General features: G+C 45.1%; 1 protein-coding gene and 1 pseudogene across 2 annotated transcripts in view; both read right to left on the reverse strand.

The window, feature by feature from the left end:
• Positions 1–733: 733 nt before the first annotated feature.
• LOC116901076 lies at positions 734–1,177 on the reverse strand (annotated as a pseudogene).
• Positions 1,178–12,950: 11,773 nt separating this feature from the next.
• The window catches only part of Znf831 (zinc finger protein 831), a 70,994-nt gene continuing 58,365 nt past the window's right edge, over positions 12,951–25,579 (reverse strand). Inside the window, exons 3-4 of one of the 2 annotated variants that reach the window (XM_032904682.1) lie at positions 16,008–16,197; positions 12,951–15,117 (exon numbers count right to left, since the gene is read on the reverse strand). In XM_032904682.1, coding sequence (XP_032760573.1) covers positions 14,311–15,117; positions 16,008–16,197 — 997 coding nt within the window. In that variant the 3' untranslated portion in view covers positions 12,951–14,310. The remainder of the gene's footprint in view (positions 15,118–16,007; positions 16,198–25,579) is intronic. The other variant, XM_032904681.1, reaches the window with a different exon arrangement.

The raw sequence follows: 25,579 nt of genomic DNA on the forward strand, positions 1-25,579 counted from the left end.
ATTGGGAAGTATTTGTTTCTATTTTGTGGGATGATTTGAGGAGTGTTGGCATTAACTCCTTTTTTAGAGTACAGTAGAATTCTGCTCTAAAAGTATTTGGCCCTGGGTTTCTTTGTTTGTTGTAGTTTTGTTTGGCAAACTTTTAATTATTGCTTCTATTTCACTAGAGGTTATATGTCTGTTTATGTTGCTTATCTGCTCTTGATTTCATTTTAGTAGGTGCTATCCATCAAGAAAAATATTTATTTCCTTTTGATTTTCCAATTTGGTGGAGTATAGGTTTTGGGGTCCCCCTCCCCCCCACCAATAGCACTGTGCAGTTTATTAAACATTCAAGTACAGTAGCTTCTGGTGAGATTGGGACAGAATTGGGATGGCAAAGCGAACAGATATTCAGCATTTAATGAGTTGGAAGAAGCCACTACATCCTTTTCACAAACATCTTCCACAGTCAATCCAGTACATTAACCCAGCACAACGAGTGTGCCCAAGTGGAAAAGATGTAACAAGAAAAAATAGCTACGTTAGAAAGACCAACACTTTAAAAAAAAAAAAAAAGAGAACAAAACACTTTCAGTTTCTCCCCTTGAGCACCTAAAACATCTCAGAGTATGGATCTACATGTACAGTCCCACATCAGCTTCTACAATATTTATCAAGAAGGAAAACATAAATGACACAGGCCAGTACAGTCCTTGGATATTTAGGAAGGGGTCAGGGAGAAAGTCAGTTCTCAGAACAACTCAGTCAGCCTCGGTCTCTCTGCAGGGTCTTTGGAGTCTTCGTTCTCCCGAACCTCTTCAACACGCTTGTCCTTCTCTCACAAACGCTCCAGCTTGGCAGCCATTTGCACCTCCCGATTCTCTTCATTAGCCTCCATTTTTGTGGGTCCGTTTCTCCTTTGCCATTTTGCTGAAGTTGTTGTTCTTCTCAATGGCTTTCTGGGGCACTTCTTTTTCATGAAAGCTGCTTCAAGACTTCTGCTTCATGAGACGTTCGTCTTTCTTCTGCTGCTTCTAATTTCTTCTGAATTTCCTCCAGGGAAAGATCCTTCTTTGGGGTGGGAAAGGGGGAAATCGGGGACAGATTCTTTTGATGGAGGGGGGTGAAAATCAGCTCAAAGGCCTGACCTGAAGTACCTCTCCAGCTCTTTCACCTGATTATCAGAAGACGGCATGATGAACAGAAGACAAGAGACGACGGCCTGTGCACTCCTCACAGTCCACTGGCAAGGCAAGCCCTGCTCAGTCTGAGCCACCTGGCCACACTCTCAGAATACAGGGTTTTAAATATGTCCTTACGATTCTCTGGATTTCTTCAGTGTCTTTTGCTTTGCCTCTCTTTTCATCTCTAAATTTGTTAATTTGGATATTATTTTTCTCTTTGCCTTTTACTTAATTTGAATAAGGGTTTGTCAATCTTATTGAATTCTCAAAGAAGAACTCCATTTCCTTGATCTTTGCACTTTTGTGGTGGTTGTTGATGGTATTTTACTGATTTCAGTTCTGAGCTTCACTGTTTTTTGCCATCTAATTTTGTTTCTGACTTCTTCCTTTTGTTCTAGGTCTTCCGTTTGTGTTTCTAAGTTACTAAGATAAACTGTCTTCTGTTTTTGTACACAGGCCTTTAGTGCTCTGGACATGCCTCTCAGAACCACCTCCATCATGTAAGTCTGGGTACATTGTGTGTCCATTTTCATTCAATTCTAGAAAGACTAATTTCTTTTTTTTTTCTTTATTAACTTGAGTATTTCTTATTTACATTTAGATTGTTATTCCTTTCCTGGTTTCCGTGCCAACATCCCCTAACCCTTCCCCTCCCTTCTGGTGTTCCTCCCCATCCTCCTCCCCCTTTACTGCCCTCCCCCAACAATCACGTTCACTGGGGTTCAGTCTTGGCAGGACCAAGGGCTTTCCCTTCCACTGGTGCTCTTACTAGGCTATTCATTGCTACCTATGAGGTTGGAGCCCAGGGTCAGTCCATGTATAGTCTTTGGGTAGTGGCTTAGTCCCTGGAAGCTCTGGTTGGTTGGTATTGTTGTTCATATGGGGTCTTGAGCCCTTCGAGCTCTTCCAGTCCTTTCTCTGATTCCTTCAACAGGGGTCCCATTCTCAGTTCAGTGGTTTCCAGCTGGCATTCGAGTATGTATTTGCTGTATTTTGGCTGTGTCTCTCAGGAAAGATCTACATCCGGTTCCTGTTGGTCTGGACTTCTTTGCTTCATCCATCTTGTCTAATTGGGTGGCTGATCTTTACCAATTCTACAACAGATAGAGGCCTTATATCCAACATATACTAAGAACTCAAGAAGTTAGACTGCAGGGAGACAAATAACCCTATTAAAAATGGGGTTCAGCCCCCAGTGAACGTGATTGTTGGGGGGAGGGCGGCAATGGGGGGAGGATGGGGAGGGGAACACCCATAAAGAAGGGGAGGGGGGAGGGGTTAGGGGGATGTTGGCCCAGAAACCGGGGAAGGGAATAAATAAGAAATACTCAAGTTAATAAAAAAATTTTTTTTAATTAAAAAAATGGGGTTCAGAGCTAAACAAAGAATTCACAGCTGAGGAATGCCGAATGGCTGAGAAAACACCTAAAGAAATGTTCAACATCTTTAGTCATCAGGGAAATGCAAATCAAAACAACCCTGAGATTTCACCTCACACCAGTGAGAATGGCTAAGATCGAAAACTCAGGTGACAGCAAATGCTGGCAAGGATGTGGAGAAAGAGGAACACTCCTCCATTGTCGGTGGGATTGCAGACTGGTACAACCATTCTGGAAATCAGTCTGGAGGTTCCTCAGAAAATTGGACATTGAACTGCCTGAGGATCCAGCTATACCTCTCTTGGGCATATACCCAAAAGATGCCCCAACATATAAAAAAGACACATGCTCCACTATGTTCATAGCAGCCTAATTTATAATAGCCAGAAGCTGGAAAGAACCCAGATGCCCTTCAACAGAGGAATGGATACAGAAAATGTGGTCCATCTACACAATGGAATATTAATCAACTATCAAAAACAATGACTTTATGAAATTCATAGGCAAATGGAGGGAACTGGAAAATATCATCCTGAGTGAGGTAACCCAATCACAGAAAAACACACATGGTATGCACTCATTGATAAGTGGCTATTAGCCCAAATGCTTGAATTGCCCTAGATGCACAGAACACATGAAACTCAAGAGAGATGACCAAAATGCGAATGCTTCACTCCTTCTTTAAAAGGGGAACAAGAATACCCTTGGCAGGGAATAGGGAGGCAAAGATTAAAACAGAGGCAGAAGGAACACCCATTCAGAGCCTGCCCCACATGTGGCCCATACATATACAGCCACCCAATTAGAAAGACTAATTTCTTAATTTCTGTCTTGGCCCTTTTTTTTGTTCAATAGAAAACCGTTCAATGTCCACAAGTCTGTAAGCTTTCTGTCGTTTCTGTTGTTGTAGAACTCTAGTTTTAATCTGTCCTGGTCAGATAGGATGCAGAATATTACTTTAATTTTTTTTTGAATATGTTGAGACTTGCTTTGCATATAGTCTGTGATCAGTTTTGGAGAAAGTTCTAGAGGTGCTGAGAAGGTACACTCTTAAGCGCTTGCTGAAAGTGTTCTGTAAGTATTAGTTATAACCACTGAGCTCATGGAGTCGTTGACACCAGCACTACTCCATTTACTTTTTGAGTGGATGACAAGAGTAGGGTATTGAATTCTCCCACTATCAGGGTGTGAAGGTCAGTGTGAGAGTTAAGCTGGAGTAGTTTCTTTTATGAAGCTGGATGTCCTTGTGTTTGGTGCATTTGTGTTTAGAATTACAATACTCTGAGTGTTTTCCTTTGGTGACTATGTAGTTCCTTCCCTATCTCTATTAGTTTTGGCTTGAAGTTGATTTTGTTTATTAAAATGACTATAGCAGCTTATTTCTTAGGTCTGTTTGCTTGGAATATCTTTTTCCAAGCATTTGCTCTAAGGTGATGTATATCCTTGATGTTATGGTGTGTTTCTTGTCTTCAACATAAGGATGGGCCCTGTTTTCACATCCCTTGTATTCTCTGTGTCTTTTTATTGTGGGGAAGTGAGACCATTGGTGCTGAAAGATATCGATGAGCAGGGTCTGTTTATTCCTCCTAGTCTTTTGTTTCTGTCACCTGTGAATGGTATGTACAGTGTGGTGTGGTATTGTATGTGGTAGGTGTGTGTGTGTGTGTGAGTGTGTGTGTGTGTATGTGTGTGTGTGTGTATGTGTGTGGTGGTATGTGGTGTGGTGTGTGACATGTATATCTGTGTGTGGTGTGTATGTCTGTATATGGTATGTGTGTATGTGTGGTAGTGTGGTGGTAGCGGTATGTATGTGTAGTGTATGATATGTGTGTGTGTGTGTGTTGTGGGTATATGTGTGGTGTGTGGGTATATGTGGTGTATCTGTGTATGTGTGTGTGGTGTGTGCTGTGATATGTGTGTCTGAGGGTGGTGTGTGTCTGTATGGGGTGTGTGTGTGTGTGTGTGTGTGTGTGTGTGTGTGTGTGTGTATCCTCTTTTGATTTGCTGGTCTAAGATTATTTATTCACTGTGTTTTCTTGGGGATGGTTAACCTCCTTAAGTTGGAGTTTTCCTTCTAGCACCTTCTGTTAATATATATGGCTTAAATCTGATTTTATCATTCAATGTCTTATTTTCTCCATATATTGCAACTGAAAGTTTTGTTGGGTATAGTAGTCTGTCCTGGCATCTATGGTCTCTTAGAGTCTGCAGAACATCTGTCCAGACTCTTTTGGTTCCTAGAGTTTCCACTGAGAAATTAGGTGTTACTCTAATAGGTCTGCCTTTGTTACTTTGTCTCTTTCTCTTTCAGCCTTTACATTTTTCCTTTGTTTGCTATGGGTAAAGTTTTTACTGTTATGTACTGGAAGGACTTCCCTTTTCTAGTCTAGTCTATCTGGTGCTCTGTGTGCTTCGTGGACCTTAACAGTCATCTCCTTCTTTAGGTTAGGGAAATTTCCTTCTATGATTTTGTTGAGAATATTTTCTGTTCCTTTGACCTGCATTTCTTCCTCTTCTCCTATTCTTATATATTCTTAAATTTGATCTTTTCATAGGGTCCCAGATTTCTTGGATATTTTGTGCCAGAATTTTTTTTTTTAGATTTAATATTTTCTTCAACTAAGGTATCCATTTCCTCTATTGTGTCGTCTATGCCTTAGAGTCTCTTTCCAGTCTCTATTATGCTGTTGGTGAGGCTTTTGTTTGAGCTTCCCCTTTGAGTTCCTAAATCTCTCACTCCCAGGTTTGTCTCAGTTTAGGTTTTCTTGATTCTCTCTCCACTTTCAGGTCCTGAACTGTTTCATTCATTTCCTTCCACTGTTTATGATTTCATTGATTTCTTCAAGGGATGTCTTCATTTCCTCCTTAATAATATCTATCACATTTATGAGGGCTGTTTTGAAGTCTCTGTCTTCTGTTTCAGCTATGATGCCTTTCTCAAGGCCCTACTGTTGTAGGGTTACTGGGCTCTAGCAGAGACATATTGCCCAGGCTGTTACTGATTGTGTTTTGATGCTGGTGTCTTGGCATCTAGGTTTGGGATGGTTGTAATTCTAGGCGCTGATACCTGCTCTTGTCTTTGTTGGGTGGCTGTTTGTGTTCTTTGGTTTCTTTTGCTCTCTCGGGTTCTTAGGAGTGTGTGGTTACTATGTGTTGCCTGGTAGGGGATCCTTTTGGGCTCCTGATAGGTGTGTCCACTGGGAGGGTTCCAGGTAAAGTGTGTTTCTAGGTATTGTGAGCTGACACTTAGGAATGGGTATGAGCTAGGACGGGGCTGAGGAGATCCACAGGAGGGAGGAAAGAAAGGTGTTACATCAGGATCTGCTCGTTTCCCTGGGAACAGGGACAGAGAGTGAGGAGTAGTAGAGCTGGGAATGAGACTCTAGGACATGGAGGGCTTCACTGGCTACTCTTGTCTGAGGATCTTGCACAGATGGGATGGTGATAGCAGGGTGGGGGAGGGAAGTTGGAGAAGATTTGCATGATCCACTAGAGATGGGGACACAGAGGAGGGGGAGGCAGAAAGTCTGCTACAGGGCTGGAAGTGAGAATAGGGCATCAGATTTGGAGGAGAGAAGGGATAGGTAAAGATCTGAAATGAACTTACCTGCTTCCCTGCTGACTGTGGGTTCCCACGCAATACCTGCAGTGGCTGGCAAGTGGAATAAAGCAATGAGTGGGGGTTGGGGGGTGGGAGGGGAGGACCTGTGTGGCCCACTGGAGATGGGAGAAGGGGGGAGGGAAGTGGTCTGCTGTGGAGAGAGGGATTGGATTTGTAGGGATGGAGGGGGAACTGGAGATCTGCAGTTCATGTATCGGCTTTCTAAAAAATTTGTTCTGTGATACAGTTTGATGATATCCTTTGTTTTTCCCCAAGGCCTTCCAGATTCTCCCTGTCTCCATTCCCTACCCCAAAATAAACAGAATAAAAAAGAAATCATAATCCCAAACAGCGAAAGACAAAAGAAAAATACCCAAACTAAATAAACAAGCAAAAAATCCCACACAGGAAACATGGCATACACTCCGTCTTAGTCACTGTGCTGGATAGTTTCATGTCAACTTGACATAGGTTAAAGTCATCTGAGAGGAGGGGACCTCAATTAAGAAAATGCCTTTATAAGATCAGGCTAATACGCAAGCCTGTAAGACACTTTCTTTAATGTGATTGATGAGGGAGAGCCAAGCCCTACTTCCTTCCGCGATGAACAGCAATGTGGAAGTGTAAGCCAAATAAACCCTTTCCTCCCCAACTTGCTCTTTTGGCCATAGTGTTTTATTGCAGCAATAGAAACCCTAACTACATAGAAAGAGTGACTGCTCCGTTGCTGTGAAGAGACACCATGACCACAGCAACTCTTATAAAGGGAAGAATTGGATTGGGGGCCGACATAGTTTCAGAGGTTCAGTCCATTATCACCATAGTGGGAAGTGCGGCAGTGTGCAGCTGTAGTAGTGCTTGGAAAAGTATCTAAGATCTGGAGAGAGAGAGAGAGAGAGAGAGAGAGAGAGAGAGAGAGAGAGAGAGAGAGAGAGAGAGAGAGAGAACACGAGAACTCAACTGGCTCTGTCAAGGGCTTCTGAAAGCTCAAGGCCCAACCCCAGTGGCACAAGGCCACACCTCCCAATCCTTTCAAACAGTATAACTCCCTAGTGGCTTTAGTATTCAAATATATAAGTCTGGGGCAGGGGGGGGCATTTTTACTCAAACCACCACATACTCCATTGGAGAAAACTGATTTCCCCTCTGCTTGCCGATACCAATTGCCAAAACCTTACAAGCGAGATTTTCTCCCATTTCTCCTTCTCCATGCTGGCACTTTTTCTGATTTGAACCCGTGAAGGTCTCATGTGTATTGTCTCAGTCTCTGAGTTTGCGGGTGTGTTGACCCTTGTGTGCCTAGAGATGCCATTTCCTTGAAATCGTCCATCACCTCTGAATCTCAGTCTTCTAACACTCTTGGGCATAGGTCCCTGAGCCTTAAGGGGAAGAGCTTGATAAAGACATCCCAACTGGAGCTGAGTACTCCCAAGTCCCTCAGTCACTGTCCTTTGTCTAGCTGTGGGACTCCATATTGATTACCATCTACTGCAAGAAGTTTCTGTGGTGGGGGTTGGGAGATGTGCTGGTCAGCGGCTACAGCAGTATGTCATCTCGAGTTGTCTGTTCATTTAGCAGAGTAGAGTCATAGGCTATCTCCTAGCCAATACATCCCCAAATATAATGGGTCACAGGGGAAATCAGCTTTGTTTGTTTGAGATAGAGCACCACTCTATACCCTATCTGGCTGGCTGGAACTCGTCGATCTGCCGGCCTCTGCCTACTGGGTGGCATGATTAAAGGTGAGCACTAACACGTCCATTCGCCTATTTTTAACTACGTGAGGCAGTGTGTGTGTGCGTGCATGTGAAGGCAGGTGACAGTGGAGAGCAGGAGAAGGCGCCATTTCTGCCCTGGAGCTGGAGTTATGGACAATGGCAAGACATCAAATGTGGACACTGGGAACTGAACTCGGGTCCTTTACAAAACCAATGCAGCACTCTTAACTGCTGAGCCGTCTCTCTGGCCTCTCAGTTGCACATTTCACAAAAGAATTCATCTATTTGATTTACATGAGTATATGGTAGGTGTCTTCAGACCCACCAGATGAGGACATCAGATCCCATCACAGACGGTTGTGAGGCACCATGGGGCTGCTGGAGATTGAACTCAGGACCTCTGGAAGAGCTCTTCCCCGCTTACCCACTGAGACATCTCTCCAGCCTTCGCTGTACATTTTGATGGAGAAAACATACCTGTATATTTACAATTCTGTGTGTGGTCATCAATTTTAGTATCCTGGAGAGGGAAAAAAAATATGAGGGCGAAAAGTATATCTAGTGGGAGCTAGAATAATTGAAGGAGACTCTGAGAGAAGCTACATCTTTTAGATTATCTCACTGTTTCCCCAAGTGCAGCGAACCCACCGTTTGTGGCAATAAAGATGATATTTAAGTGGCACACAGATGAATGGTTTTAACGATTTTGTGCTTAAATGTATATTAGAAAAGTTACCTAACTAGTTCATGGAACTTGAGCCATTTCACAGATGCCGTTGCTTAGAGCAATGATCTTTCCCGTATTGCAGGGAGTTTTAAATAAGAAGATTACGTGAATGACATATCTGTGAGTATTGTATTGAAACGTGACAAGAATGCTGAGGTAGTTTTCAAAGGATTGACGTTTGAAAATGAATGGGCTAATCTCTTACAGCTAGAGTGTGAGGAGCTAAGGACTAAGCCATCACAAGCCATCAGACAGAGCACAGGTTCCAAGGCCCCACTCACAATGCTTCTTCCAAAGGAAGCATGGGACCCTCTGACTCCCTGAGGCTGTGTGTATAGAAGAGTAACACTGTGCTGGGTTGGAAAATCTGTTGCCTTATCCTTGCAACAAACACACAAGCTGTCTTCAAAGGAGGTATGGTTTGGATGCATAAATGTTTCCTTTCTTGATGAATAACATTAAACTTTCAAGAAACATCATCCCAACAGGGGGTTTTGGATGATTGCACTGTGGATATTAAGAACTCTGATACGGTTTTAAAGTTAAGCTACATTTAAGAATTTTAAAAGGTGTTTTTCTAAGTTAGAAACTATGAATTAAGGTAGGCACTGGGAGGAAACAATAGCACAAGAAGACAGGGCAGTTTGCTATTGTCTATCCTTTCATTGGCTGGAATTCCAACATGGCTGACATAGTGTCTGGTTAACGGTTTGGAAATAATCAGAAGTGAAGTTTTACAGGAAGACACTGCTTGTGGTGGGTGGTTTGGGCTAAAGTTAATAAATCACACAAGATGTTTTCACTTTTTAAGTTTTATTTTTATCAAAACAAACTAATTTAACCATAGAACGAAGTGGGGGATATTCATCACCAAAAAGCCAAGTGTTCCCCCACCATGAACAAGGGGATTGTCTATGCACAGAAAGCAAGTGAGCCACTCTCCGGTGCTCCCAGCGGCCAGGTCTGATTTTTTTCCTGACTCCTCTTCTCCCCGTGGTGACACATGTTCCTGTGACCCTTCAGACCACGCTGTGCAATTACCACATCCATGCCAAGTGTGGAGAAGACGCACACAAGGGTTGAAGTTTAGCGCTCAACACTTTTCTACATCCTGACACCTGTATGCGATGAGTTTTGAAAGAGACAGACAAAGGTAGTGTTTCCAAAGCCGATGCTTCTTGAACTGGGATCTAACTGGAGTAGAGAAAAACACACAGACCCCCATATTGCAGTTGTAGGAATTTGATAGTTCCGAGCCAGGTGGGCCAATCCCCACCCCCCTGCTAGGGATCTGAGCAGCCCCACATCCTGTAACTCTAAAAATCTGCTGTTCCAGGTAAATTTTGTGCAAAATGCAAATTCCTGTGCTGGGCAAGAAATGACTATTGAGGAATGGACGTGAATGCCGAGATATAGTTTTGGCATGAAACTGGGAATCCTTTATCTTCCATGCTGAGGACAGTGTTCACACTGTACTTGGTGCAAGACTAAGCCTTCAGATCCCAGCTTTATAAGGTAGCATCTAGAAAAGGGAAGTTCCGGTCTCTTCTAAGTTATTCTCCAAGTCGTCAGTTACACTTCTGTTAGAATCCAGAAGATCTGTCTATCTGTTTATCTCTCTTCCTTCTCTCCCTCCCTCCCCTCATTCCTCCTCCCTTTTCAGTCCCTCTTTCCCTCCCCAACCTCTCTCTTTCTCACCCATCCTTCCCTTTCTTTCCCTCTTCTACCTCTCTCCCCCTCCCCCACCTCTCCCTCCCTAGCTCCCTCGGCACTCCCCCCTCCACCACCCTGCAAATATATCACAGGCTGAGAGCTGTGCACCACTTAGCTTCCTCTAAGGTGCCAAGCTTAGTCCTAAGGGAGGGAAAAGCAGTTCCCACAGCACCTCACAACAAGGAGGGTCAGACCGGCCACGGGAACTCACAAAGCTTTAAGAGTTAGCCAAGGGGAGAGGTGAGACCCTGTTCCTCCACGCATCTCCAAATGTGGCCAGGCACAATGTTCAAGACAGTCGGTAGCCAGCATCAGACACCATGAGCAGTGGCACTCACAGGGCAAAGAATCCAAAGCCCTCTTTCTCTCAGTCCATGCTGGCAGCCCTGGTGCTCATCTCCATGGAGGAAGTGGAGGCACCGCTTACTCAGGACTCAGGCATGAAGATACAGAAGAGTAACAGCGCTGGCTAACAGTGAGCTCGCCTTGTCCTAACATGCTTCTTACGTGCAGTGCTGGGAACTGAATCCTGAGCTTCATGCATGCCAGGCAAGCACTAGACCACTGAGCTATATCTCCAACGCCAAAACATGGATGTGTTTCCTGATCCATTGTGTGGTTGCCAACTCGTCGTCTTGTTAAGCCACAGCAACAGTCGGCTGCTAATACTGGAATTTTATTTTAATAACTCGAGCCGAGTTTGGGGTTTTATGGGTGAAAGTTTTCTTGTAATTTTCTTTTAATTGTATTTTGCCCTAAGAAAATTAGACTTATAAAAATCAGTAACTGTTTGGTACATTATCAAAAGGGCTCCCCATTAAAACCAAACCAACCCCCACAACCCCCAAAAAATTTTACTTCAGGATGTTTCTCAGCAGCGAGCTCCAACCAAGGTCATTTACAATAAGTGTTTGACTTTTTAAAAATTATATTGAAATACAGGGTTCACAAACCTGTGTTTATTTAAAGTAAATGACCCCTGGCACTACGTGAGCAGGTGAACGCGTGGGTCTGGCAAGTTCCCTGGCTTTGTAAGAGATAGGAGGGTTTAAAGAGATGGGATCGATATTCTGCTACATGGGATTCAGCCTTGGGGGCGGCAGTCAGCTAAGGTGGCTCAGAAGAGGCAGAGTTCCTGATGAGCTTTTCGGAACTATGATTATGACGTGGGCCCAGTGACCTTCTTAGACTCAGTTTTGCCCTGGAAATAAGGATCTAGGACAACGGTTCTCAACCTCCCTAATGCCGGGACCCTTTAATGTGGTTTCTCGTGTTGTGATGACCTCTGACCGTAAAATTATTTTCGTTGCTACTTCATTACCATAATTTCGATACAGTTATGAATCATACTGTAAACAGTCTTAGGCGACTCCTTTGAAAGGATCATTTGACCTCCACAGGGGTCATGACCCACAGGTTGAGAACCACCAGAAGGTGGTCCTGCGCTGCTGCCTGGTACCTCCTAAGACACAGGAGTCAGCACCACCTTCATACATGGTCTCCTCCGCTCAGGGTTATGGTGTTTGTTCTATAAATTCTGATTTATAAGGTGGGTAACTGCACCCCCAAATGAGGGATTTCAGCGAGGTGTATAAGATGACCCTTCCCTCAACTCACATACCACACAGCAGTAGTATCCTAACCATATTTGTGCATCAGCTCCCCAGAACGTTCTTCAGCGTCTTACCTGACTTCTCAGAGGCAATGTTTTCTGTGGGGGACACAGAGGTAAAAGAGACCATGCTTTGTCTATCAGCCACTCCAGGATCCAGTCCCACAGATGCACTCAGCTCCCCGTCTGGGTCTCAACATGCCTCACGCATAGGGACAGCCATTCAACGGGGCTCTGATATCTTCCTCCAGTGCCTTTCTCAGGCACGGGTCATCCAAAGGGCAGACAATCACATGTCTGCAACAAGTTCCTAACACACATATATACAGCAGAGGACTGCCTGGTCTGGCCTCAGTGAGAGAAGGAGGCCCCAGGAAGCGGGGATGCCTGGCAGGAGGTGGGGCGGGGTGGAGTTGGGGGTAGAGGGTGGAGGTTGTGGGGAGGGGTGCGGGGTGAGGACATCCTTTTGGAGACAAGGGGGAGGAAAAATGGGATGAGGAACGGGGGGGGGTGGGGGGAGGTGCAGACCTGAAGGGGGATAATGACTAGACTGTAAAAAAATAAAAGTAATTAGAATAAGGAGGAGGGAAAAGAAGAGGGAGAGGAAGAATAGGAGGAGGAGGAGGAGGAGGAGAGGAGGAGGAGAAGGAGGAGGAAGAGGAGGAGGAGGAAGAAGAGGAGGAGGAGGAGGAGGAGGAGGAAGGAGGAGGAGGAGAGAAGGAGGAGGAGGAGGAGAAGGGAGGAGGAGGAGGAGGAGGAGCAGCAGCAGCAGCAGCAGCAGTAGCAGCAGCATAGAGAGGTGATATCTAACTCTTTTCAGCTCCTCTGTGCCGTTGGCTGGGATTTGATTGATGAGATATTTCTGAACATGTGTGACGACCACAGACATACGCTAAATAATGAGAAGCTGTTCTTGCATTTGAAGTTCTCTGTGAATAGCAGCAAAACTGGAAGGGGCACGTGAAATTATTTGAAAACGGACCGTACTTCTTTACAGATAAGGACTTTTAGAAGTATGTTTGCGCGTGCGCGTGCGCGTGTGAGGCCGGTGCTTCTGGCTGCCTTGCTTGGGAGCACGAGATGTCACGTGACCACCACTACCTCGGCATTAAGCCAACAGTTCTGCTAGAAATCACAAATTGTACAAAATCATACCACGGCAAATAGAAAATAGTAGAGGACTGAGCAGTGTAAACTTCTTGAAGTTTCCCTCTCCCATTTAAGGGGAAGGAGAGGATGGCTGGGAACCTGAGGCCTGCGTAGTGGGCTGGCTGACGCAGACCTTGCCTCCGCACAGAGGCACACTGGCTTGGAATGCTGGGGAATTTGATCTGTGCTGTTCTGAGATTCACAATACAAAGGCTGATTTAATTTGACAGCAAAGTAACACTAAGCCCCCAAAATAAAATTACCAAGATGTAAGACAGCGTCAAAACTCCAATTAGTTTTGTGCCATAGAAGCTTCTGGAGGAAGTCAGAACGGCTCCATCACGAGGCATGGGCCTCATCAATTCAGGCTGCACAGATTACTAAAATGTAACCCACTAATTGAAATTGCTCAGAGCCCAGTATGACAAAAAGAATCAGAGGAAAATATGCGAGTTCTCCCCTCAAAAATAAAAATGACTCACTACAGTGACTACTTCACTAACTTAATGCAATGTTCCTTTGCAAGACCTAAAAAATAGAATAGAAAAAAAACAACCCAAGGCTTTTGGGGGGTTCTCACAGAAAAGGCACCAGGTACAAGGAACACGCGTGCTTGTGTTATTGGACCAGAAACAAGTATCAACCATTTGTGCCACATATGAAACGACCGTAGGCATTGTGATATATATTTACAGTACTCGTTAAGAGGATGGCTGGCCCTGACCAGTTTTTGAATGGAGTTAGTCTCCAAAGTGCATGGGGCCATCTTGGTGCCCAGCTCAAACCCCATCCTTCCCCCTCAAGCTACTCAAATGACCCCGGATGTGTTTGCCACTCTTAGTGGTGGTGATGTCAGGTGTGTTGACCCTGTGGGGTCTCACTGATCAGGAACAAAGTCCCATATGGCTCTTCTGATTAGTGACCTTGTACTGTATGAGGCAATGAAGATTACAGCACCGAGTTGGTGCTGTGCACTTCAGATTCTCCTGCAATGGCCCTTCTTGGTCATTTTGACTCTTCTAGATGGATGTAGAAGAGTCCAAGGTCTGTCTAAGAGAAGCTAAAGAAAGGTATGGCTGGATCTGGGCACGGTGTTGGTTAGAGTTGGCTTGAAGAAATCATAGATGGCTTTCCTAGTCTCTAGATGTTTTATAAATAAAGTTCAGTGCCCATGACACTTGGTAATGTTCATCCCAGAAGATCCCCAGGCCTTGTCCATTGCCACCATCTTTCTCTGGAAGCATGTCATATCTCGATGACCAGTCTGTCTTCGTCATCACTGCTGGTGTCGCTGAGCTCCACCCGTGTCTGCTTCCTCATTCCTTCCAAACTCCTCTTTCGGATGGATCTCAAACGGGCTTCCGGGACTTCCGAGGGTTGTCCTTGGTTAGAAGGAGCTGTGACAGTCTTGGGGGTAATTAACCCTTCAGCTTGACAAGTCCCACTCTCGCTTCCTGAAGCAGCACCCTGGATGGTCAGATCCCCACATCCATATTGGCCCCATAAAGGAAAATCTGCCTGGGCTCTTGCTTCCTCCTGGTGTGAACCGACTGAATTCGGTACTGAAGGTTGTATTTCTAGAGTTTTCCCAGGTGATTGTTTACCAGGCGAAGGCCTCCCTGGCAGGAGCACCTGTGGTATGCTATCTGGTGTGGCTCTTCTGTCTGGGGAGCTTCGTGCCAGAGGCTCCTCTGCACAGGACTCTGTACCATGAGGCCCCAGTGTTTTGTGCCCTGTTCCTATCCCCTCGGAAACATAAATAGCGGCCACAGAGGTAGCAATGTCACGGTGGGGAAATATTCCTTTAGATCTAAAGGAAGAAGGCAGCTGTGGAACATCTGAGGAGAAGCTCAAGTTGGGAACTATGGAGACTTGATCCTGGGAAGGTAGCAGCTGAGCTCCTGGAGGTTCAACACCAAGACCTTTGCCCTGAGGCAGATCTTCCTGAAACACTGCCAAGAGCATATTAGATTGCAGAGATAGTCCGAACCCATCAGCATGCTCCTTCTCCTGAGAACAGTCATGGCGCTCACCAGCAGCTGGAGAAATATCCTACAACAAAACACAAGGGAAAAGAAATAGGGAAAGGGATAATTGCTATAAAGAAAACTGTGGTCAGAAACACAGCCTGCCATGAATGCAAGGTCTTGAGGTCTTGATGCATCTTTCCTGAGCACGGACCTCAATAGGTTCCCTCAGTAAGTTTCCATTAATAACTAATCAGCACATTGACCCCAGCCAAGCTCCTGGTTGATACAAAACAGGTCACTGTGTGATCTTATGTGGCTCTGAAGGCTTGTCCCACACTTCCTGTCTCCAGCCAGCAGAACTGGTAAAGTGGGCGTGTTGTCCCAACGTGTTCTGCCCGGAGTGATTTTTACATTGCAGAAACGTCTGAAGTTTGGTAGCATCTTCTTCTGTGGGGATTAATCACACAGACTGGAGGTTTTCAAGAAAGCGTCCCAAAGTTTCCACAACCAAAGTCAGTGGATTGTCCATGGGACACATCAAAGTCATAGGCTAGCATTGGGCCACCTTGGCCACAGCTTCTTTTCCTCTGCACAGACCACGCTAGCTATCTCAGCTTTTAGAGGTTTTCCCGTCTCCGCTTCCCATATCCCTGTAGGAGTGCTAAGGTTACAGACTCTCGAATATGTATCCAGCTTTGATATGGGCTCTGATTGCTTTAATTAAGGCTCTGGGATTTGAACTCCTGTCCTCACACTTGCACAGCATGTCATTTACTTACTGAGCTGACCCCACAGCTGCAAAGTTGGTTAATTTTTCAGTGTAAAATGTTTAGGAATGTTTTGGCCTGATCTTAGGGTTCTGGGGAATCCTAGAAGGAGACCAAGGTATTTACCACATGGCGGCAATATAGAAATAAAGACGTAAGTCTAGAGGACAGATAGATGGCAGTGGCTTAGAACGGTGGTTCCTACCTTTAGAGTTGATTTGTCTGTCTCCAAGATGGTTTTTGAGTTTGTAGCAGGAGACATGGGTCCTGAAGTCTGACTACAGTCACCTTTCCCGTCTTTGTTCCTACGATCAACAGACAAGTCTTTGCTGGCACAAGATGGCTCTCCTTGTACGTTTAGACCTGCAAGAGGGAATGTGTTTGTTACCATACATCTAGACTCGGGAAGTGAGGCAAGAATGACACAGAGGCTGTCTGAGTCTCCACAGCCACCCTCGACGCCATGATCCTCCGCTTACATGGAGCGCCTGACTACCTCCAGCCAACTCATAGCCATCCAAATGAGTTGTCTCCGCTTCCTGCAAGGAAAGAAATGGTGGAAACGAGCCCTAAGTCGAAGACTCCATAACCACATACGTTGTAAATAATGGCCCCCCGTGGTGTCTATTACTGTTACAGAGTCATCCTCCACCCAGGTTCCTTTGGGTTGATTTTATATCACTTTGAGTCCCCATTCCTGGAGCCAGGTGGCAAGATTAGGGAACTCACTAGACCTGGGATCCTTGGTGACCAGCTCTCCACACCAGAGTGCCAAGCAGCAGGGGGTGAGGCGGGTACCTAGGACACTGTCATTTAACTGTGGCAGCTGTCTCCCCGTGGAAAAGGAAGAAACAGACTAGCCTCTCCCACCTGCTCCCCCTGCACCCACCCCCCCATTGCTCAAGCCTCCGTTTCCTCACAAGGACCCACAATCCTGCCAAAAGAACAGCAGGGTAGTCCTTCCCAAGAAGCGAGACTGCAGTATGAGATAACTTGGGGAGGGTGGAGGGAGAGTTCCGGAATGCCTGGATCCCTGGAAAGACACACCATCAAATCTGTTCTTGTTTTGATGAAAGTTACACAAGCATGGGATGTGGGGGTTTGAAAACCTCAAGCCTCTCTGCTTATGAGGAAAGCTGGCAACCCTGCCCGCACAGCCATCTCGTTTCATTTTGAAGTATTCTGAGATTTTTTTTTTCTCTCTCTCATACTTCAAGGTTTACAAGTTGACCTATATGACCTCCCGCAACATCAGAAGAGAGCAGCTATTCCTCTAAGACTCTCCTTTCAAGACTCTGGCTCCCTTGCACAGAGCACAACTGTCACCTCCGTCCTCTCAGCCCTTGAGTGCACACCCCTGATGCCGTGCCTTGTGTAGGTGGCTCTTCTAAGTCAATACCGCGTCTAGGTGCACACCTGTCGCCACTGAGCTGCACTGAACAATAATATTGCATTGCCTTTTGTTAAAAACAAAATTGTTTCCCTCAGAGTTAATAAGTTCTGAGGTCCCCACCACTTCCCATGTTTACCTTTCTAGGAACATATTAAAATCACTCCCCAGTTTGATAATAAAATCAAACTGTCTATGGTTTGATTTCTCTCTGGGCAAGCTAAAACTCATGCCTTTGGCATGTAATAAATTCTGTGGGTTCTCCCCCCCCCCATTTTAAAAAGAATGAAGGAAAAGAGGAGGGGAGGGGAATCAAGAGGGAGAAAGAGAAGGTGGGAGGGGGGACAAGGCAAGAAAATTGAAGGAGGGAAGAATAAATGATGAAGAAAAAGACAGAGAAGAAATGCTTATTTAGGAAACAATTTAGTGGTCTTTGCAGGTATTTTTCCATTGAAGCCTCATTGTTATAGGGTCTAAATTAGAGACTTAAAAGAAATGCTAGATACAATGTATGTACTTATAATCCCAGCACAGGAGATGCAAAGACAAGAGGATCCCTGGGTCTTACTGACCAGTCAGCCTAGGCCCAGTGAGTGAGCTCCGGGCCAGTGAGCCCAAAACAAACAATGCATGTGCACCTGATCTCTCCACACATGGTATCACCTCCCTGGATCATCTCCTATGGCATGGGTATCGCAAACCCATTAGACACCTAAGTTCTCCCGGGGTTCCCAAAGAAAACAGAGTGGGTGGACGGCAGCTGAAGATAGGCTAGGAGGGAGAACGGATGAGAGGTAGGAAAGCCATTTCCAGGTTCCTGGGGTCGTCTCAGAGCCCAGATTCCGTATCTCAGCCAGAGCAGTGAGACTCAAAGTGGAGAGTCTCCAAAGACTGCCCCATCCTCACCTGTAACACGTCAACAGGAAGTTGTCACAACGGCTAACACGTGCACGGCCCCGTGGTGTGCCGAAGATAGCCGCTCAATCTAAGTCGCTCAGACTTCATCCCCACAGTGACAAAAGGACCAGGCAATTCATTCAATTCAATAAAGAAATAAAAACCAATTTGTATAAGAGAAAATAATCAGATTAGCCAAATGTCTCCCCAACAGGTTGCTTGGGTTCTTAAGCTTAAGCAGAAAGGTCGTGCGAACATTTGACTGATAACTTCTGGTTCCTAGGGGAGAGCGAAGAAAGAAAAATCTATTGATTTAATTTGCTTTCAACCCCACAGTCTACAGAGAAAAGTGAATTATCTCTAATAATTGTGAAAAATGCCCAAAAAAAATGTCACCGAAGTGTGTTAAACTAATTTGGATTATCAAGGCAGGACACTAACTTGCTTTGGAATGAATGGCCCCTCTCAAAAAGTAAGCCGTGCGCCGGTCAAATTTTAAAGTGCAAATGCCACCCCGTTTAGGCTTCAGCTCTACACCCGATGAATCACTTCCCCTCGTCTTCAGAATTACAGATCCTGCCGTCTCCACACATCTTCAGAACCCGGCTGCCCACACTCAATTACAGGAATCTTATTAGGGACTTGTCTCTCGCCGAGGCTCTCTGCTGCGTGTTCGTCTCCTGATTAAAGGCCGCACGCACGCACTCTTAATAATTTCTCTCAGAAATAATTGTCGTGCCACGTCAGGAGGAAGCGGCTGCTTAAGCGCTTACAGGAGTTGCAAATTTAGCCCTCTTGAAAAGGCTATAAGAAACTGTAAAATAATTAAAAAGAAAGCGCAGGCAGAGACAACGGGGCAGAGCTGACAGGGGGATTATCGGCCCCTTTGATGTCAGATCTGCTTCGGGCGGGCCGTCTCATTTCCAGGCCTTATTAAAATGCTAATAAATGGATTACTCAAATATCATTATCTCAAAAATATGAGTAATTTGAATAATTTCTTTTGGCCTGTCCCAATATCTCCCCAAACTCTATTCATGTGGAAACCACAGACTCAGAAATCTGAAATAGGAAAGCGAATCTGCCCCCCCTAAGCAAGCAGAAATTGTAAACAGGAAGGTGGGTTTGTCTCTGGGACTGGTAATTGATTTGAGATTAAATTGTTCCAAATTGTCTCTGCCATTAAGGAGCGCACGACGTGCTGGCAATCAAAGCGAGCAATCACTTACAAGAAGGCTGGGCAGATCGTTAAAACTAATCACGATGCGAACGGTTACTTGCTCATTTTTTTTTTTAACTATTTGTCGAATGCATTTTAAGTCTGTGTTTTTGGAGCCTATATCGTTGAACTTGAATATTGACCAGACACTGAGTGCAGCCAATACTGTACGAAGAGCTAAGGGGTCTGCTCAATGGTAAGGGAAGCTGAGACCACCTCACGGGAATTGCTATCTAAGGGGGACAGAGACTTACCTTATTCTTAATTTGTTAGGATTACTGTTGTGGGGTTACATAGACCACAGTGTACCTGTGGAGCTCAGAGGACAACTTTCAAGAGTTGGTTCTTTCCTCCTGCCACGTGGGTCCCAGGGATTGACGTCAGGCCATCAGGTTTGACTCAGTAGAGCCATAATCACACATACACACAAGACGTCACCAAGCAGGTATTATCTGCATTATGAAATATGATACAAGATGACGCTCGGACAGCAAGGTTATGTCCCAGCCTCTGTCCACAGGAAGAGTTGAAACCTTCCAAAGAGTGCCTGTCCCCGGGGCTATAAGACTAATAAATCTGAATTATTCAGCCTTGTCACCATGGGACAGATTTTTCTTGGAGCCCCTCTGCACAGCTGGCGCGTGGTCTGAGGGTACCTTCACATGTTACTCACATCCTACTGCTTATGTAATCTCTTCAGGAAAACAGGATGGTGTGTTATGGTGGCAGAGAGCCGTCAGTCCTCCTGGGCAGAGAAAAAAAGATGGGCACTGTTGGATGCTGAAGGCAGCCAGGAAGTAATGGGAAACCCAGTAGCTGGTGGGCGGCTGGAGTGCTGGCAGAAACAGCTTCAGCCTCCAGCTCTACCAGCGGGAGGGACCCGAGAGAGGACCGGAAAAGCGTGTTTATCAAGTGGAGCCTCTGGTATTTCTGTTCTAATGCAATCTTTTGAAAGTTCTCCTCAGAGTCCTCCTGTCTCTTCTCGGTCTCTCGGTGGCTCTAGGCACTTGGGTTTCTTTGATGAGAGGCAATCAGGCCAAGCACTCTCCCCTCATGGACACCCTGTACCTTTGACGATGTTTAGGACAAAATGGTGCTCAAAAATCTTGTCATGAGTCTTTAAAAACCCTTTAAAAAAAAAAAAACTTTAAAAAGTGTACCCTTCAGATATGGGTTCTGAAATCACGGAAGGAAAGAAACAGAAGATGATTAAAGAAACGTCACCGAGACCATTAAATGCGGAGGCTGAACCCGAACTGGCACTTTAGGAGTTCTTATTTCTAAGGTCTCTTGTTTTCCAGTGGAAATTGTGTGTGGGTCTCTTCCTGAGACGCAATCAACAAAACTGCAAGAGAGGCTCATCACTCCTTCAGATCCACGCGGCCAGGAGCGGGGAGAGATTATTCCATCTCAGCAATTTCAGAGAACTGTGATTTAACTAACAGCTTTAGAGAAAGAATTAATACTCCTCCATTAATCGTAATAATAAAAAAAGGTACAGAGGAGGAGGTCATTATAAGAGATGTAGGGGGGCCTGTCAGAGAAGGAAGGACCGCCATACCTCAGAGCCCGCCTCTGAGAAGAACCCTACAGAACCTCAGGCCCCAGGCCAGGAGCCAAGACCCAGGGCAGAAGACATGGCCAAGGAGGGCACTGCCCATGAGTAAAAGCATTAAAACCCACAGCAGTCAACAAAGACAGGGTACAGGATCACTGTCAGTCTTCTGTATATAATATTTAGAAATTTGTGCCTTTATGTGTATGCCATGAGAAAACTCTTCCTTTGGGACACCTGTCCTTGTCATCTTCCTTGAGTCTCATTTCCAAGGTGAAGCATTGTGTCTGGATCATGTGATCTAGCTCATTTTAGCTCTGCAGGTGGGGTTAATAACCGGGTTTTAAAACCTGGTTATGAGACACAATTCACCCTGGCTGGTGAAGTATTCAGAACTCCCCAGGCAGCATCCCTAGGAATGTCCTTCTCTCGGTTTACTGAGGAAAATCAGCCTAGGTGCTCTGTGTAAAACAGGGCTCCTCAAGCAGAGAGAAAGGAGAGTGTGGGGCACTAGAGAGGTCTCCTTACTGGCAAAGACCTGACAAAACTCATAAAAGAGGCTGCCTGGATTTTTATTTTTCCATAGGAAGTTGAGTATTATCCTTCCAAGGCCTGCAAAGAATTGTGTTGGAATTTTGATGGGGATTGCATTAAATCTGTAGATGACTTTTGGTAAGACAGCCACTTTCACTGTTAATCCTGCCTATCCATGAGCATGGGAGATCTTTCCATCTTCTGAGATCTTCTTCAGTTTCTTTCTTCAGAGATTTGAAGTTCTTGTCATACAGGTTTTTCACTTGTTTAGTTAGAGTCACATCAAGGTATTTTATGGCTATTGTGAAGAGTATTGTTTCCCTGATTTTTTTTTTTGCTTTGCCTGTTTAGCATTTGTATAAAGGACAGCTGCTGATTTCCCCCCCCCGCCCCCCCCCGGAGCTGGGGAGCGCTCTACCACTGAGCCAAATCCCCAACCCCAGCTGCTGATTTTTTGAGTTAATTTTGTATCCATCCACTTTGCTGACGGTGTTTATTAGCTGTAGGAGTTCTCTGGTAGAATTTTTAGAAAAATAAAAAAACCTAGGATAGTTAAAACAATCTTGCACAATAAAAGAATTTCTGGAGGTATCACCATCCCTAACTTCAAAGATGTACTACAGAGCAATAGTAATAAAAACTGCATAGGGGTTGGGGATTTAGCTCAGTGGTAGAGCGCTTGCCCAGCAAGTGCAAGGCCCTGGATTCGGTCCCCAGCTCCGAAAAAAAGAAAGGAAAAAAAAAATAAAAACTTCATAGTATTGGTATAGAGACAACAGGTTGACCAATGGAGTAGACTCAAAGACTGAAATAACCCTACACACCCAGACACTTAATCTTTGATAAAGAAGCCAAAACCATATAATGGAAAAAAGAAAGCATCCTCAACAAATGGTGCTGGTCTAACTGGCTATCGATATGTAGAAGAATACAAATAGATCCATATTTGTTATCCTGCACAAAACTCAAGTCCAAGTGGATCAAAGACCTCAACGTAAAACTGGATACACTAAGTTTAATAAAACAGAAAGAAGGAACTAAGTCATGAGTGCACTGGCACAGGAGTCCACTTCCTGAACACAACACCAATAGCTCATACTCTAAGATCAATAATTGATAAATGGAACCTAATGAAACAGAAAAGCTTCTGTAAGGCAAAAAGAGACTGTCCACATGACAAAATGGCAGCCTACAGATCAGGAAAGGATCTGCAACCCTACATTCAATAGAGGGCTAATATCCAAAATATATAAAGAACTCAAGGAGTTAAACACCAACGACCCAAATAACCCAATTTTTAAAAATGGGGTACAGAGCTAAAAGAGAATTCTCAACAGAAGACTCTCGAATGGTCGAGAAGACTTAAAGAATTATTGAATGTCTTTATTCATCATGGAAATATAAATCAAAATAACTCTGAGATTATACCTTATACCCATCAGAATAAGATCAAAGACTCAAGCCTCAGTATGTGCGGGCAAGGGTGTGGAGCAAGGGGAGCACTCCTCCATTGCTGGTGGGATTGCAAACTTGCACAAACACTCTGAAAATCAATTTGGCGGTTTCTCAGAAAATTGAGAATAGTCCTAGCTCAAGACCCAGCTATACCACTCCTGGGCACATACCCAAAAGATACCCCACCAAACCACAAGGACACTTGCCCCACTATATTCATAATAGCTTTATTCATAATAGCTAGAAACTGGAAATAACCCAGATGCCCCTCAACCAAAGAATGGATACGAAAAATGTGGCTCATTTACACAATGGAATACAACTTCAATATGAACAATGGTGTCATGAAATTTGCAGGCAAATGGATGGAACTTGAAAATACCATTCTGAGTAAGGTACCCCAGATTCAAAAGGACATGCATGATATGTAGTCACTGATAAATAGACATTAGCCATAAAGTACAGGATAATCAGGCTACAATCCATAGACCCAAAGTAACGAGTCAAGTAACGAGGAAGACCCAAAGGAGGATGCTTGAATTACACTCAGAAGGGAAAATAAAATTGCCATTGGAGGTGGATAGAGGGAGGGAACTTTGTGGGAGAAAAGGTGAGGAGGGGAATGGGGGGATTGGGTGTAGGGAGAGCTAGGTTAAGATGGCCAGGAGAGTGGACAGAAATGGGGGAGGGGGTGGCAGAGACCTGGGATGGGGAGGCTCCAAGGGACTCTATGAAGGTAGGTCCAGCTGAGACCCTAAGCAGTAGGGGATATGGAACCTGAAATAGCCACTTCACATAGCCAGGCAGGACGCCCGATAGCCAGGGATAAGAACACCAATCTACCCACAAAACAATCAACCCAGAATGTGTCCTGCCTACAAGAAGTGCAGGGAAAAAGATGGAGTAGAGACTAAGAAATGGCCAACCAATAAACAACAACTGGCTCAACGTGAAACCCATCCCATGGACAAGCACCAGTCCCTGACATTATTAATGATGCTGTGTGATGATTGCAGACAGGTTCCTAACATAACTGCCCTTTGAGAGGCTCCACCTAGCAGCTGACCAAAACAGATGCAGAAACCCACAGCCAAACATTAGATGGAGTTTGGGAAGTCTTGTGAAAAAGTTGGGGAAAGGATTGAGGAACCCAGAGGGGATAGAGACTCCACAAGATGAACAGAATCAACTAACTGGACCCTTGGGAGCTCCCACAGACTGAACCACTAACCAAAGAGCATGTATATTTTAGACCTAAACCCCCTCCACCTAAATAGGAGATGCACAGCTTGGTCTTAATGCAGGTCCCCTAAAAACTGGAGTGGGGGGGGGCTGACTCTGTTGCCTGCCTGTGGATCCTGCTCCCCTAACTGGGCTGTCTTGCCTGGCCTCGGTGGGAAAGGATGTACCTAGTCCTGCAGTGACTTGGGTTGCCAGGGTAGATCGGTATCAAAGGGACCTCCCCCTTCTCAGAGAGGAAAGTAAGAGGGGCTGAGGTGAAGAGCCATGTAAGGCAAGAACTTGGAGGAGGAGGGCTGCAATCCAATGTAAAGAGATTAAATTGATGGCAATAAAAAAAGGCTGCCTGGGTGCAGGGACATTGGGACCAGACCCTGGAGAGACATTCCTGACCCTCAGATCCAACAGAGAAAGTCAAGAGAGGGCAGAAATTCTTGCTCATTCAGCATACGTGCCCAGAGTTTACAAGAAATACACGGAAATTGGTATTCTACATGCCTTTTATCATTGTTATTTTCTAAACATAAACTGTATTTACCCAACAGCCCTGTGCCCTGAATTTGACCATTAGAAGTCAGCACTGTGGCCTGTCTTCCTCCTCCTAGTATTTAAAACACTCAAGTACAAGGACCAGACCAATAGGGCAAACTTAACCTTGGATAGTAAAAAAAACATACTATTTAGCCAGGCATGGTGGGCCTCCAGGATTTGTAAGGCAGAAGCAGGAGGATCAGAAACGTTGTGTTGTGCTACATTATACCGGGGGAGGGTTGGGGACACCCTGGGCTAAAAAAAAACTTTGTCAAAAAGTGTAGAAAATATGAAACAGTGTGAAAGTATTTGCCACACTGTGAGACCCACTTCGGGAAAGTAATTTGGTAGCATTGCAAAGTGAGGTAATATTCGTAACGCCATCCAATAGGTCATGGCTCTTGGAGTGAAAAATGTTAGAGCAATGGGTCTAGAGAAACCGATGTCCAAAATTGCTGTCAACAGAGTAGAAGTTGGGCAACTAAATGGAGAGATTTTTATTCGTGTGTGTGTGTGTGTGTGTGTGTGTGTGTGTGTGTGTGTGTGTGTGTGTGTGTTAGAGAAATTTTGCACAAGATGTGTAAGAAGGAAAGAATTGCTTCGTGCTGCTCATCTTGGTCTCCTTCCCTATTGCTATGATAAAACACCGACAAGAGCAACTTGAAGGAGAAAGGGTTGATTCTGACTCCCAGTTCAAGGGTGCAGTCCACCATGGCAAGGAATCAAGACAGCAGCGGGAGCTGGAAGCAGCCCATCAGGAAGCAGAGTACGAGGAGCAGCAAGCTCACTCCATAGTCCCTGCTCACTCTGTGCAGTCCATAGTCCGCTGTCCAGGGAATGCCAACGCTCACAGTGGTCTTCCTACCTCAGCTGAGGTGATCAAGTCATGAACTTCCTCGAGTGTGTGTGAGGGGGGTTGAGAGAGAGAGAGAGAAAGGGGGGAGAGGAAGAGGGGGC

The sequence above is a fragment of the Rattus rattus genome, chromosome 5, assembly GCF_011064425.1.
Source record: "Rattus rattus isolate New Zealand chromosome 5, Rrattus_CSIRO_v1, whole genome shotgun sequence".
Taxonomy (NCBI): domain Eukaryota; kingdom Metazoa; phylum Chordata; class Mammalia; order Rodentia; family Muridae; genus Rattus; species Rattus rattus.